Source organism: Pholis gunnellus (assembly GCF_910591455.1).
Source record: "Pholis gunnellus genome assembly, chromosome: 1".
Classification (NCBI taxonomy): Eukaryota; Metazoa; Chordata; class Actinopteri; order Perciformes; family Pholidae; genus Pholis; species Pholis gunnellus.
This window is the reverse complement of record NC_136528.1, coordinates 3,748,662-3,764,676: the sequence shown is the minus strand read 5'-3', so window position 1 is coordinate 3,764,676 and position 16,015 is coordinate 3,748,662. Positions and strand designations below refer to the sequence as shown.

At 43.0% G+C, this 16,015-nt stretch overlaps 1 protein-coding gene across 1 annotated transcript in view; it reads left to right on the top strand.

Moving 5' to 3' along the window:
• The window catches only part of arnt2 (aryl-hydrocarbon receptor nuclear translocator 2), a 44,887-nt gene extending 29,488 nt beyond the window's left edge, over positions 1–15,399 (top strand). Inside the window, exons 9-19 of the mRNA XM_079165877.1 lie at positions 12–88; positions 747–881; positions 3,282–3,356; positions 4,911–5,062; positions 5,719–5,794; positions 6,226–6,349; positions 6,473–6,575; positions 6,804–6,942; positions 8,232–8,382; positions 12,657–12,802; positions 12,889–15,399. Of these exons, the coding sequence (XP_079022003.1) occupies positions 12–88; positions 747–881; positions 3,282–3,356; positions 4,911–5,062; positions 5,719–5,794; positions 6,226–6,349; positions 6,473–6,575; positions 6,804–6,942; positions 8,232–8,382; positions 12,657–12,802; positions 12,889–12,987 (1,277 nt within the window). The 3' untranslated portion in view covers positions 12,988–15,399. The remainder of the gene's footprint in view (positions 1–11; positions 89–746; positions 882–3,281; positions 3,357–4,910; positions 5,063–5,718; positions 5,795–6,225; positions 6,350–6,472; positions 6,576–6,803; positions 6,943–8,231; positions 8,383–12,656; positions 12,803–12,888) is intronic.
• The last annotated feature ends 616 nt before the right edge of the window (positions 15,400–16,015 follow it).

Genomic DNA, 16,015 nt, shown 5'->3' with positions numbered 1-16,015 from the left:
GTTTCCATCAGGTATGACTATACCAGAAGAAGACACAGAGGCCGGTCAGACTGGAAAATACTGCCTAGTGGCCATCGGAAGACTGCAGGTGTGTGTCGAGGCACAGTCAATTGAACCACTTTGATTCCGCCGAAAAATACTTTTAACCGTCCCTCAGTCAGTGTAAACGGTCAACAATTCTTAATGTTATCTTTTTAAAATGTTATTGTCATCTATAGTGGTTCTTTGCATAAAAACACGCAATTCAAATGATTAGGAAATAAAATAAAAGCTGCTTAGAGCTGGTGTTAGGAAAACAACTGGATTTATTCAAGTATCTCACAAAAAACTAAATTTTACAAGACATGTGAACACATCATGACAACGTTATTTTATTTTATTTTATTGAGTACAGCTTGAACGCATCATAATTTAATTACTTTAATTAAGTCATTGTGAATCCTCTGAGCAGCATGATGGGAATGAATTACATTACAATAAGTGTCTGATTAAGTTAGTTGTTCCAAATGTTTTTCAAGTTGTTCCTCAACGGCTTATTTTGAACTTGCCGTTGGGATAAATTCTGAGCTGTGTGCAGACGTAACACTATCTTTTCGTCAGTGGCACATGACCAGTGTTTCATTTTCGCGCTTTATATTTCAGATTTTTTCACCTACAAATGTGAGCTCAGCTGAAAGCCGTCTGGTTTTGTTTGGCAGCCGATCAATGAGTGCATCTCTAATCAATATGTCTGTATCATCCCTCAGGTGACCAGCTCTCCAGTCTCTATGGATATGAACGGCCTGTCTGTGCCCACAGAGTTCCTGTCACGTCACAACTCGGATGGTGTCATCACTTTTGTGGACCCACGCTGCATCAACGTCATTGGTTATCAGCCTCAGGTTAGCTAAAAGGATAAAGGGACTGATAATGTCATGGAAATTCATAATAGAGGCAGGAGTGTTATCTGTTTTAAGGTTCATGCAAGGGAAATGTCCAACAGATTCTTATCAACTATAAGTTGCCAACATTGACCTTTCATAAGCGTTTAATATGTTTTCCCCTATTAAAGTGGGATATCATCATTTTATTTCAACTGCAGAGAGCGCTGAGTCTTTATTTGAAACATCTTTAAGATTTAATTATAAATCTTAAAAACCATATTCCAGTAGGAACCCTCCTTTTTTTCTGATCTGCTCCTGGTATCATTTTCTGTTGACGCAAACCCATCCTCTACGTTTACCTGTTGTCTTGATACATTTATAAATTCAGTATACATGCATACAATGTACATTTCAACAGCACTAAATCAGGAACCTTCTACAGCTCCCACTTTCTCTTGTTTAACAGAAATACTGTTTCATTCACTAATTCCACTTGCTTCAACTTTGTTGTAATGACCAGTGATGCTTAAGGTTCACATTCAATGTGTGTTGTTTCATAAGATGAGTATTGTTTCATTGGATGAGAATTGTTCAATGGAATGAGAATCGTTTCATTGGATGATTATTGTTTCATTGGATGAGAATCGTTTCATTGGATGAGAATAATTTCATTGGATGAGAATCGTTTCATTGGATGAGGATTGTTTCATTGGATGATTATTGTTTCATTGGATGAGAATAATTTCATTGGATGAGAATCGTTTCATTGGATGAGGATTGTTTCATTGGATGAGGATTGTTTAGTTGGATGAGGATTGTTTCATTGGATGATTATTGTTTCATTGGATGAGAATCGTTTCATTGGATGAGAATAATTTCATTGGATGAGAATCATTTCATTGGATGAGGATTGTTTCATTGGATGATTATTGTTTCATTGGATGAGAATAATTTCATTGGATGAGAATCGTTTCATTGGATGAGGATTGTTTCATTGGATGAGGATTGTTTAGTTGGATGAGAATCGTTTCATTGGATGAGAATCGTTTCATTGGATGAGAATCGTTCAATGGGATGAGAATCCTTTCATTGGATGAGGATTATTTCATTAGGAGTGATTTAATGAACAGTGAAGTAGAATCATTAGGAATTAATTTGTGAATTAAAATCATATGTTTTTTAGAACAAAAACCTGAAAGCAGCAGAGTGCTTTGTATGACATGACTGTTGCATTTATAGAATTATTATTTTACACATTTGCATGTTGTTAAATCTGTGAGCTATCAGAGTCATTATCAGTCATTTATTAGCAGCCAACCTTTAGTTGCTCTTGCCAATATTGTCTGCTATTATTTCTATGCAGGATTCTTTTCAGTTTGTTAATTATAGTAACATGACGATGAAATATGATCCGACTAGTTTTCATAAAATGCTGCTTAGACCAAAAAGATAAAGAAAATATACAAGAAAAGTGGTTGGCTCTCCGACATGACCACCTGCCAGTTTTAAAGTCTTCATATCTGAATTACTAACACCTCTAACTCACTAAAGCTCTGTTGCATTACCCTAGTCACGATATGGCCTTAGATGTACTACTCCTGTTCTGCATATGGAACACATTCTATGACTGAGCAGCGCTTTGCATGATCCGTTATGTTGCTGTTTGACAGTGGAAATAAGCAGAGCAGAATTAGAAACATTTGCTGCCTGCACTGGTTTGTGAAACACATTCCTGTGGCCAGTCTGCCTGTTCCTTTTGTTGCTTCACGCTCTACTCAACAATCACTGAGTCACGGATGACATTATTTTTCACAACAAATAGATTGTCTTTGGAAAATATACCTCAAATGTACTTGTTATTGTATTCCTGCAGACCCTTTATTGTCTTTTACTGCGACACATTTATTTTACTTTTCAAATGACACATCTGGCATTTAATTAACATCTGCAATTACCTCTCACCTTCGAGGAAAAGGTTTGCATTCAGTGTTTGAATCACTTTCTCACCTCATCAAACCTGCGTTTGATATATTGATGAATGTTTCATTGAGTTTCTAAATCAGAGGAAAATATAGAAATACTGAGTTGGAACTCCTATTGCTGTTAATTTAGCTTAAAATCACATTCAGATCAAAACAATGCAGCATCGCCTGTTATCATCACTAATGTGTGGCTGCAGCTGAACTCCTTCCTCAGGAGTTATTTAGCATGTCCTCTAAATATACCAGCCTTTGCTTTAATAACTTTCAGACCGAAGACCTGTCGGTAAATACCAGTGTATTTAATTGAAAATAACAATATGTGGACATTGCATTCCTACAATGCAATATACATTATTTCTTTTCTGTGTATCTATTTGGTTCAACAAATATTGAATGAGGTTGAACTCCTGTCAACTGATTCTATCCTGTCTTGTAGGACTTGCTGGGGAAAGATATTCTGGAGTTCTGCCATCCTGAGGACCAGAGTCACTTGAGAGAAAGTTTCCAACAGGTAGGACGGGACTGTTCATTGGACCTAAAGGTTTCTTTTTTCAGTCAGGTGAAAATATCATGGGGAGATCATTGGGTTAAAACATGAGAAAAGAAAAGAATTACAAAGCCAAAAGAAATGTATTGGCTACACACCTACAAAACCTGTAAGTAAGTAAGTTAAAGTTATTTTAGAGCACTTTTCAAGTAAGGGGTGCTTCTTATTCCAGGGGCCACATGGAGAAGGAAAGTATACAACCCTGGCCCAGGGAGCTGCTGGTGGCGACTTCAGATGGTATCATCACATTTTATTTCAGTAAATTCTATCTGCTCCTTCTCAAGCACATGAGAAAGGGTTTGAGAAGAGCTTAACATTCTTCTCAATCGCACAAAATCTTGAAAGTGCTTCAAATTCTGTGATCAATGGTGTGAGAAGTCACATTTATCCCCATTTTCAGAGAAATGATGGGCGGCCATAGTGATCACGATCACTATTTGTTGGCTGTTGGTGTAGAGTGTCAGCCTAATTAATGTTCACAATCTGTAAATACAACTTGAAATTTAAAAAATAATCCAAAGGAATTGAAATCATTGCAATCATCATGCAAATGTATGCATGTGATTGGAGTTGAGTATTACACATAGAGTCCAGTAGAAGGCGGAGCCTGTGTGAGGTAGAACTTAACACCGCATTTTGACTGATGCCACACACTTCTCGCTCGTAATACTTCAAATATATAAATATTACAATACTTTCATCAGTGGGCCATAGGCTCAATCACTATTGTGTGACCTCATAGCGACATTTATTTAAATGAGATACTCTGAGATTGAGACGGAGCTTGTCTCTTAGCAGACTTGCTAGCATCCATATAGCATTGTTCAGTTTGGTTTGACAGGAGTGCTGGCAGGTTGAATGATTGGGTTCAAATGATTATTCTGTTTGCTTATGTCTGCAAGTATTTAGCCTTCTCAATCACCGATAGAGTGATTGATCATAAGTGAGTCACCTGCACCTCTTGTTGTTTAAGTGATTCATTCTATGATTTATCTGGTTTATTTGACCTGGTTTATGTAGTCACAGAGAACCCATTCGCCATATTCAGCAGCAAAACATTCGTTCATTTCAAAGTCACTTTAGATCCATGTCACATTGGGAAGAAGTGCAGTGCTGACAATCAGAGGAGCTACAGAGAGTACATAATACAGCGGAAATCACTACTATATGACAGCGCAACTCAAAACTTAGAAACCAGAGTTATTGCATTGTCACAGATTCTGGAGGTGGTTGTGTTGACAAAATGAAATGTTCTTGTCTCAGGGAATGCTCTGCTAAAACCGTGTAATGTAGACTTGATCACATGATTGAAGCTGATTGAATGCTTCACTCTCTTGATGAAAATCTTCACTCTCAGGTGACCACACTGGAAATGGTTTACTTCAAATCTGAAAAATACATAAAGATGTTCATGTTGTATCACAGTATTGCTGCTACTCTTTTTGTCTCCAGATCCAGCTGGATAGTTAACACTTGTTAAAACAGTAGTATGAATCAGTGGCGTTCCTCCCTCTGCAGGTGGTGAAGTTGAAGGGTCAGGTTCTGTCTGTGATGTATCGTTTCCGAATGAAGAACAGAGAGTGGATGCTGATCCGAACCAGCAGCTTCACCTTCCAGAACCCGTACTCTGACGAGATAGAGTACATCATCTGCACCAACACCAACGTCAAGTAGGTTACAGCAGACAAGGAAATGAAGATATTTGAATTAGTACAATGTAATACGCAGCTTCTAACCATCTATAGCCTAAGGCCCTGGTCACAAATAGTCTTTTTTGTGTTGCTGTTACCTGTCATTGGGTTTATATGGAGCTACAATACTAGCAATCAATGTAGCTACGTTTGTATCTAGAGGGTGGCACATGGTTAGCACTGTCGCCTGACAGCAAGCAGGTTCTGGGTCCAAACCCAGCGTTTGGATGTTCTCCCCATGTCAGCGTGGACATGCAGGATAACCTGTGACTCTAAATTGGTGTCACTTTGTGATGCATTACGTGTCAAACACTGACAAACAGCTATTGTGGGTGTAAACACGGGGTTAAAACAAGAACTCTTGGTTAGGTTTAGGCAACAAAAGTACTTGGTTAGGTTGAAGACGGGGGGGGGGGGGGGGGGGGGTTCAGACACATAGCGACCACACGACAGAACACGGCTCTTGTTTGTCCCGTCTCCTGCCCCAACACCTCTTTTCACCTGCATGAATTATATGTAAATGTTTGTTTATCATGTTAGTTATCTCATTCTACTGAATCTAAAATGATGTATCGTGCTGTAAGTGCCAGTCTGGGGTGCTGATGCTTCATATGGTGTGTGTTTGTGTTTTGCAGGCAGCTACAGCAGCAGCAGCAAGCGGAGCTGGAGGTGCACCAAAGAGATGGACTGACTGCCTACGATCTTTCCCAGGTGACCCGGTGCTTCAGAGCCACTTCATTCACACGCTGTAGAAGACAGGAAGGGTCATTATGTCACAGAACGCACATTGGTGCCCCACCAGTAGTATTTGATTGTATTAAAGCATCTATCTAAGTAAACGATAATGATATTTCATATTCAGAAGGGCTCATGTTTGCCAGCTCTCAGAATGTTTCCTATTATTTCGGCAACTTGTGACTTTGCTCGTCAATGAACTAAGTTAGCATTTGCATTTTGTTTCGCTAACGGCCTCCGGAATCGATGTAATATTAGTTCAAAAACATGAAAGGGAATAATTACTAATGAATCTACATTTATCGTATAAACATGTACAAGGGTTCATTTTTGTGACCTCGGGTCTATCGTCTCTCACGTCAACCCTTATGGCCTCCTTCCCTTCCCAACGTTCCCCTCACCCTCAGGTGCCTGTGGCCGGCGTCAGCAGCGGAGTCCATGAGGCAGGGAAGAACATCGACAAGACAGAAGTCCTGTTCTCTCAGGAGAGAGACCCGCGCTTTGCTGAGATGTACACAGGCATCGCTGGCTGTACGACACACACACACACACACACATGTCCTGATAGTTGCTGCTTCAGCTTCTTGCTGTCTCTGCTCTCTGTTATTTCTATAATGCTGACCCTGCTATGTGTGTGTTTGTGTGTGTGTGTAGCGGCAGATAAGAAGATGATGGTTCCCTCCTCTACAGCTGGAGGACAGCAGCTCTACTCTCAGAGCTCTCCCTTCCAGCAGGGACACGCTGGCAAAAGCTTCAGGTACGCGTCGCATCCATCAGTCCCGGGTTGTGCAGGGCTCCCCACCAACCAGGCATCGGCAACAACCTAATAATCAATATTAAATATCACTAATGCAACAAATATGTGTTTGCTATCCCTATATGTTACATGTTCGTGTCACTGATGGCAGCCTAAGCCAATTTCTAGAAATACCCTTACTGCCAAGCCCTGCCCTGATGTGATGGTACGTTGTCTTTGTGCACACAGTTCCTCTGTGATCCACGTCCCCGGTGTGAACGACATCCAGCCGTCAGGCTCCACCAATCAGAACCTAGCTCAGATCTCCAGACAGCTCAATCCAGGCCAGGTGGCATGGTCAGGCAACCGCCCCCCCTTCTCTGGACAGGTAACAAGCACACGCAAACCAATACTGAAGTCAAACCAGTCAATAACAGTCTGCAATCTCTATGGTTAACATGATTGCCAAACTCATTTTTTTCTGCTCCTCCTCCTGAACCCCAGAATCCCATCTCTGGTGCCTGTTATTGGTCATTGTGTCTGTGTGTGTGTGTGTGTGTGTGTGTGTGTTTCATAATCTTGCTATGAGAATGTGTTGGGCATATGTTTCTTAATGAGCCCATCTCGTGTCTTCCACACACATTGCTGCACTTGTCAGTTCATTCCATTGGACTAAATTCTTTGTTGGTCAGAAACCACTAAATGCTAAATCACAGTAACTGGAGGCAGATGATGCGAGGGTTGAATGTTTTCACCACCTCTAAACACAGCAGACATGAAGACATCATGCAGGGTTCAGCTGGCTCAATTCCTCTATGCAGTTTCCCAACAATGGAAAAGCCCATTTGATTTGCCTGAACTGTGCTGGCAAAACAATGAGTAGTCTCTGAAGAATGAAGGTCATCAAGTTGTTTCCGCTCCAACATGTATTTTGGTCTGAAGTCCTTTTAACAGCTGGAGGTTTGAATTAGAGAAGTAATACAATCAGTCTGTAGGTTGTTAGTTTATCATGAAGTAAACAGCACAACCCTGTCTGAATATTAAGTATTGAAATCCTCATCCTTCATTTTGTTATTGTCTTTTGAAGCTGCTATTGCTGTGAAATGTCTTCACACATGGACCTAAACATAGGCATTGTCTTGAAGCGCGCACAGATGCATTGGAGTTACATTGTGTCTCTGATGATAGAGAGGCAAAGTCTTCTCCTCTGTTCTGTAATCCCATTTCAGTATCTTCAATGTTACCATTGAAACACCGGACTCTCCCAATGTTAATGTATCATCATGGAGGGTTAAATCAGACCGCCACTCTGACTTTGTCCCTGAGAAATGATGTTGTATCCTAAATACTACACGACCCATGAACAACACGGCTCCATTATTCATATGAATGGGAGCACTGTGCTGGCTCTTCGGGGGTGACTCATGTTGTCGTGCGGCCAACTTTTTGGTGTATAAAAATGGATATGAACTCATTTAACTTTATTACAAAGCATGTTCAAACTTGAAAATACAGTTTTTTTGCATATGCCAGACCTGTGGTTAGTAATATGTAAGCAATGAGTTTGTTTTCAGGAAACGTCATTAACAATAACGGGAGTGCACTGAGCAGTGAACCCTGCATCCCCCCGTACGGCCCTGATATGCTGTACATCTAACCGCTGTCTGTGCTCTCCAGTCCAGTAAAGCCCAGTCCAGTCCATTTGGTATTGGTTCTGGCCACAGCTACCAGACCGACCCGGCCTCCTACAGTCCCCTGTCGTCCCCGGCCACTTCCTCCCCCAGCGGCAATGCCTACTCCGGACTGACAAACCGCAGCACAGCTTTTGGTGAGCCCTGCTTTTCATTGTTCTCCTCTTCTTCATTTCTGAGTGATCTGTATAACGCCCCCTGTGTGCTATGGGCTGTATTTGTTGTGGAAGTCTTTTGTGTGTCTTTATTTTCTGTTTGAAAACACAGCAACATGTAAACCCAGGTTCTGTTCTGTTGAAGATCTTATTAGGTAGGGCTTGGTGACTTTGACGTTAATATACCCGTTCTCACTCCGAATACAATCCAAATACCGCAGCCCTCGCTGTCTGATATCTCCTCACTGAGGCACGCGACAGAGCAGGGGTCACTAAAAGGTGGACCAGACCCCGTTATATATCCGGACCTGGACCTAAAACCGATAGATAACTGAGAATTATTACATTTTGACGGAGCGCTTCTATTTTAACCGGCGCAGCTTTTCCAGCCTTTACGGTACTCCTTCAGCGGTCCAGGAAACACACCGACCAATTACATGCGCTGTAGATCACATCACGTGATGCTGCTCAGCCAATCACGTGGGAGATGGGCCAAGAGGCCGAGTCGTCGCGGAATAATACGTGAGTCGAAAGTTATTTCATGGTTTGAATATTAGATATTGGGTGAATATTGTAGCACAAGCGTTTTGCATGGTGAAAGCACTAAAGGGAGATCTAATATCGAAATTGCAGAGCTTCTTCTCAACAGAAATATACTCACAATCACAACACAGGCGTTCTCTAAGAACATCAAGAAACAAATCAAATCAACGTGCTCCTCATGACACACAGCCTCAGGATTATACAACCAACCGACTCACGATCCATTGTAGTTGCCATAATATATTTTACACCATGTGTGGAACATGATAGCAACAACCTGAGACGCTGTTACCAGCGCAGCTCTAGATGCTACATCCGTGTTGTGGTGGGACGGGAAAGTGTCACCTCACGTGGAGCTTTTAAGAATCTCAAGTGTACGTCACGAGTTGTGATTCTCTGAACTATGCCAATGTTTCCACTTTCTCCTGGGCTGGATATTGTACAGTGGCAGCGCTGAGGTGGTTTCCTGTCAAATGTGTGTCGGCAGGAACTTTTAATGTCGGAAAGTGTCAGAGACCGAAGGAACACCAGTAGTGACAGTACCCTGTACCAACAGATCCTTTTACATTATTTAACATTAGGTGGGAGTCCTCAACTGAAACGTGGTCACATTCTATTCACACTCTGTATGAATACAAATAGGAAGCTTGTTTTTGTCCTGGTGCAGATATAATTACACGGATGGAGAAGCTAAGCTGCCAGAATCTGACTCACTCATTAACATCCACCGTAAATATACATGTTTCTGCATGGACTTTAAAACACACTGGGTTGAAAGGGCTGTGTGACAGCAAGGTGAGGAGGGGAGACTATTGTAAATATAGCATACACTAAACAGATATAGATTCTGTTGTTCCTTAAGTCAGTATGACTCAGGTTAGAATGTTTGGTTATACACACACACACACAGTACAATCATGACAGAAAGCATTAAACACAGGCTGTGTTGCACACTTGAGTCCAGGCAGGATGGCTCGAGCAGGAAGATGCAAGAATGTTTGGCTCACACTGAGGACTAAAAGTCTTTTTTCTCTTCTGACACTTTGCCTCTGAAGCTTTTGATTTGGACTATTTTGGCCAGAGATGTTTTTAATATATTCATCTAAAGTTACTCTGAAAATGTTGTGGGGAAGTTGTTACATGAACACAAACACAAATGAGTACACAATGTTCTCACTAAGTGTTTGTGTCTCACTACACGGCGTACCAGTGTGTCGAGCATTCAGTGGTGCAGGTCGACCGGAGGAACTCGAGATGTGTTCTGTCCCCAGAAACACCTTCACTTCACCCCACTCTGCTCAGTCAGATAGACACCAGGAGAGTCTGATAGACACCAGGAGAGTCTGATAGACACCAGGAGAGTCAGAAAGACACCAGGAGAGTCTGATAGACACCAGGAGAGTCTGATAGACACCAGGAGAGTCAGATAGACACCAGGAGAGTCAGAAAGACACCAGGAGAGTCAGAAAGACACCAGGAGAGTCAGAAAGACACCAGGAGAGTCAGAAAGACACCAGGAGAGTCAGAAAGACACCAGGAGAGTCTGATAGACACCAGGAGAGTCTGAAAGACACCAGGAGAGTCAGAAAGACACCAGGAGAGTCTGATAGACACCAGGAGAGTCAGAAAGACACCAGGAGAGTCTGATAGACACCAGGAGAGTCAGAAAGACACCAGGAGAGTCAGATAGACACCAGGAGAGTCAGATAGACACCAGGAGAGTCTGAAAGACACCAGGAGAGTCAGATAGACACCAGGAGAGTCAGATAGACACCAGGAGAGTCTGAAAGACACCAGGAGAGTCTGATAGACACCAGGAGAGTCAGAAAGACACCAGGAGAGTCTGATAGACACCAGGAGAGTCTGAAAGACACCAGGAGAGTCTGATAGACACCAGGAGAGTCTGATAGACACCAGGAGAGTCTGATAGACACCAGGAGAGTCAGAAAGACACCAGGAGAGTCTGATAGACACCAGGAGAGTCAGATAGACACCAGGAGAGTCTGAAAGACACCAGGAGAGTCAGATAGACACCAGGAGAGTCAGAAAGACACCAGGAGAGTCTGATAGACACCAGGAGAGTCTGAAAGACACCAGGAGAGTCAGATAGACACCAGGAGAGTCTGATAGACACCAGGAGAGTCTGATAGACACCAGGAGAGTCAGAAAGACACCAGGAGAGTCTGATAGACACCAGGAGAGTCTGAAAGACACCAGGAGAGTCTGATAGACACCAGGAGAGTCAGATAGACACCAGGAGAGTCTGATAGACACCAGGAGAGTCTGATAGACACCAGGAGAGTCAGAAAGACACCAGGAGAGTCACAACCAGGGCTCTGTGAGCAACGTTTTGCACGGTTGTAGATCAAGAACTAATCAGCTGATTAATCAAGAATTCAAATAGATTCACTCTGAGTCACAGTGGTGCACTGACCTCATCTCGTTACCTGCAGCCACACTGCTTGCGTGGCTTTAAATGGGATGACAGCAGAAACAGGATTGTGAAGGTTTTGGTGTGTTCAGTGAGCGATGGCTCATCAGCCAGCTGCTCAGTCCCACATTGCTGTGGACCTGAGCATGTCCAGCCTGTAACGGCTCCTTGATAGCCTTTGAGTGGACACACACACATTAGCCAAATGCATGACCTGTCTATCTGCCACCTCCTTTCTTTACTCTTTATTTCCTCAGGCTCATTCTGTGACTTGGATTTTTACTTTCCGTCCATCCGTCGTTCTCTCTCTCTCTCTCTCTCTCTCTCTCTCTTTCTCTCTCTCTCTCTCTCTCTCTCTCTCTCTCTCTCTCTCTCTCTCTCTCTCTCTCTCTTTCTCTCTCTCTCTCTCTCTCTCTCTCTTTCTCTCTCTGCTGTCAGCCCATTTGAAGGATGAAGACGTCAGTAACAGCCAGTGCCGTTCATTTGCTCCGTTGCATGTGTTCATTAGTATTCACGAGTGATAAGCTCGGCTTTTTCCTTATCTTGTCTGCTTTCCACTTCATGTTTACAGGAGCAGCCTCCTCTGTGTTTGGGTAATTACTGTTCCATCTGTGTTTTTTTACATCAGCGACTCAGCGACTCAGCCTCTTGCTCTTATCTGGCCAGAAAAAATATGAGCCTTTTCGTTTTTTTATTGTGAAACAGTAAGAATGCTCCTCTGCTGGGGAGGCCGACAGCTTATCATTCTGCTTTGCTTTAATGTACTCGGTAAACTCAAAACAGCCTCGCCGGGAGTGTGTGAGTGTGTGTGTGTGTGTGTGTGTGTGTGTGTGTGTGTGTGTGTGTGTGTGTGTGTGTGTGTGTGTGTGTACATTCATATCTCGTGTTGTTGTTTAGCTGCAGCTCAGAATTGTCAGTCAGGCAATTAATTAGTTTGTGTTTGACATTTTCAAATACTAGTTAACAGCGCAGAGAAGCAGGCCGTTATGTGACAAAGACTTATATATCAGACAAGCCTCCCATTTCTCCAGCGTTTATTACAATGTTCCTGTTTTAGTCGGGCTGGGTGTTGTTTAGAAAATGACGATATAAGTACCCTTAGAGTGATACCGAAACCTAAAGAGTTCTCCATTCTGTGCTCAGGTAGACATTCCTGCACTATATCCTCACATCGTACTAATACTAATGCTCTGAGCCACACCGTCCCGCGGGTTTCACTCGACTTTTAAATATGCAATCGGTCAAACTCGTGTCTGAGCGAACACCCTCTGTGTGTTTCCAGATGTGTCGGGGGAGAGCAGTCAGAGTGGAGCCCAGTTCCAGGGTCGGCCCAGTGAGGTCTGGTCCCAGTGGCAGAACCAGCATCACTCCCAGCAGGCCGGGGAACAGCACACACACCCCAACCCCAGCCAGACAGAAGTCTTCCAGGTAACACACACACACTCTGACACACAGAGGCTGCTGGCTGCTGCCCATCGTACACAGATATGTGATATGTATCCGTGTCTCTGCAGGACATGTTGCCCATGGCCGGAGATCCCACCCAGGGAACAGCCAACTACAACATAGAGGACTTCGCTGACCTCGGCATGTTCCCTCCCTTCTCTGAGTAATACCCCCCCCCCCCTCCCCCCCCTCCTCCACCTCCTCTCTCCCTCTCAGAACTGGACTGAAGTTTGTGTTCATCTGTCATGTTGTCTCATTTTTCTATATTGCTGGATCACCAACACGCAGCTGATGTGCAGCACGGTGAATGTCTGGGTGCACATACACACACACACACACACACACACACACACACACACACACAGGCCTGCAATATGTACCTGTGAGCATACACATACCTCATCTGTGCAAAGAGGAATCCCTGCTGACAGATGGAGGGCACATCAGTCAACCTGGTCTCAGCTCTCTCGTCTTCACACCGATAGACATCGTCTGCGGCTCTCAGACCGGACGGTGCCGTCTGCGCGGCTTCCCTGCAGGCAGCATCAGCACGCCCAGAGGAGGCCAGTCAGCGTCATCTGTCCCAGACTAGCACTGTGATTAGCACAGATTTTTACTCTTCCTGTCGTTCACATTTGACAAAGTCATTTTTTTGTCAGCAGTCCACGCAGATGACCAAAATGTATGCCCGTGCCAATTACACACACGCTGCACACCCAGTGATGAGCAGAGCTGCGTGGTGCCAGCATCCACATCTGGTTTGGAGTATATCGGGTCTTTTTTCAGGGTGGAATTACAGCATAAATCATTCTGCTCTCAACCACAAAGGGATGAGCTGTTCCATGCTCCTCATCTGCTGCACAGCGTCCCCGTTAGTCAGTCCTAGTCCCTCAACAGGGTCGACGCAAAGCACCGTCTGAAGGTTCGAGCCAAGATTTTATTCTTTTCCAAGTTGCTTTTGATGTGCTCATTGTAGCTCATGTTGTACAACTGAAGATTTGACCTAAATCTAAATTTATTGACTTAACAAGAAAGATTTGATCAGATGATGTATGATTTGGGGCTTAGTGGTGGTGTTGATGTAGAGCTGACACAGAGTTCCACAGTACACCGTAGTCATTTATCATTACTTATCTGTACAACGCTACAAAAGTTGCCCAAAGTTTTCAGAGTTGTCGCTCAGCTGTGATTGGGACTTTGGGAATGACTGCAAACCATGAACTTAACTACGGAAGCCCAGAGAGGCAAGCGAGCCATTCTGGTGATCCAAGTCTGATCTCAAGAGTTTATGACTCAAGAACAGTAGAAGCAGAAGCTGTTGGCAGGGGAATCGTCTTTGAGTTGTAATTTCTCTCTCAGGGCTTCCACAACTTACTCTGTGCACATTGAATATTGCATTTTCAAAAGAAGACGTAGAGATAATAGGTACTGCACCTCGTCATTGTGCACCGTGCCTATAGGGCTGAGAGTGAGCATCAACAGTCCCATACAGCAGCACTTCTATCGTAGAGTTCATCACAGGTTAATATGCGCTCACCCAGTTCGTATAACTAGAACAATAACATGCACCAAGTCATACATTTGAGCCGTCACACGTATCGCAATGTGACACGGGACGCTGCTGCAGATATTATTATTTTCAGCCAAAGTACAACACCGTCATGTTGACATCCATTCATGAGTAATTGTATCGGCATGCTTCATGTGTGAGCATCTGCACAGAATATCACAACAGGACCAATAGAGCAGCAGCGGACCGACCGCCTCCTCTGGTAATACCTGCAGCGACTGTGGAGAGCAGAAGTCAGTGTCGATGTTCCCACACAGTGAGATTCCTGCGAGCGTTGCAGATGTCCGCCTCCATCTGCCGGGCGCAGCCTCTTGCACACCATCGCTGCCAAACGGCAGCTGCTGCCGTCCTCCCTCTCTCTCCATCAACCTTACTGTGTGAACTGTATGTAGTGATGTCCACAACCTGAAGCGAGCATTGAAGGATTCTATGTATAAATTTAAATTGAAATAAAAACCACTCATTGCAGACAGTTGCTAAGCTAAGGCTTAAAGTGCACTTCATGAAGCTAACCGCTAATCTCACCAGCCTGCTTTAAAAAGGGAAAAACCGCCATACCGTCCAAGCAAAGCGCAGTATTTAGTGTATTTGGTGTTCTTCAGCTCTGGCTACTTGACTTTATTACTTTATAATCTTTTCAACTATTAAGAGACTGAATAATACTTTCTAGCGGGGAGCTTTTACATGATAGATTGTACAATGTCTCTGACAGACGGATATGAGAACCTCGAACAGACATCAGAGTCCTTTTGCTAAAGATCTCAAATCGACGTTTTTTTGTAAATAATGCGATTTTTATGTCGACTCGTGTTACTTTCACACAGTACATGTTTTTTGTGTAGGTTTTAATGATATTGTGTGCAATGTGAGTACATATTTAACTATTGGTATTTAGTTAGTCTGTTAATTGTACATTGAGTTCTAGACCTGTATAAATTGTGTAAATGTGACCCATTATTTTTGTGTAACAAATTGTGCTTGTGTCAATAAATTCTTATTGGTTACGTGGCTTCCATTCAAAGTTCTAGTTTCCATTTTTCAGAAATGTTTCGTCTTCATTTCTGGGTTTTTCAAAATAAAATGTGACTTTACATAAAAACACAGTTTTCCGCTATAGCCCATATTTTGAGGTTTAGTAAGAATATACTGGTTAAATTATATGGTTAATATGCGTCAAAAGTGTTTTTATAATCCATTTATTGCTTTTTGTGCAATTCAGGAAGTTTTATTTTGAAGCTTCCGAATCGCTGTTTAATGCAACGCTTCAACAAGATGGAGCGGATGATTTTTTGCCCTTCTCTGCCTGTTGATGGCGCTGTGTCTGTGTGTGTGTGTGTGTGTTTATTAAATATACATTTATATTGGGTGCTTCAAAAAGACATATATCCATAAGCCTACAGTTACGAGATGTGTGCATGGAAATGAATAAAGGTTTCAACACGTTAACCCAGAGGATAGAGTAGAACGGGTTCGATAGACGTGGGTCTGAAGGTGCATCTTAAGAGCATCAACAGACTCGGCCTGTCTGACAGCCTGCAGCAGCCCGTTCCAGACCAAAGCAGCCGTTACATCAGAATGAAACTTATTACAGTCCTGCAACATTCAAGAGTATTTGATTTATGGAT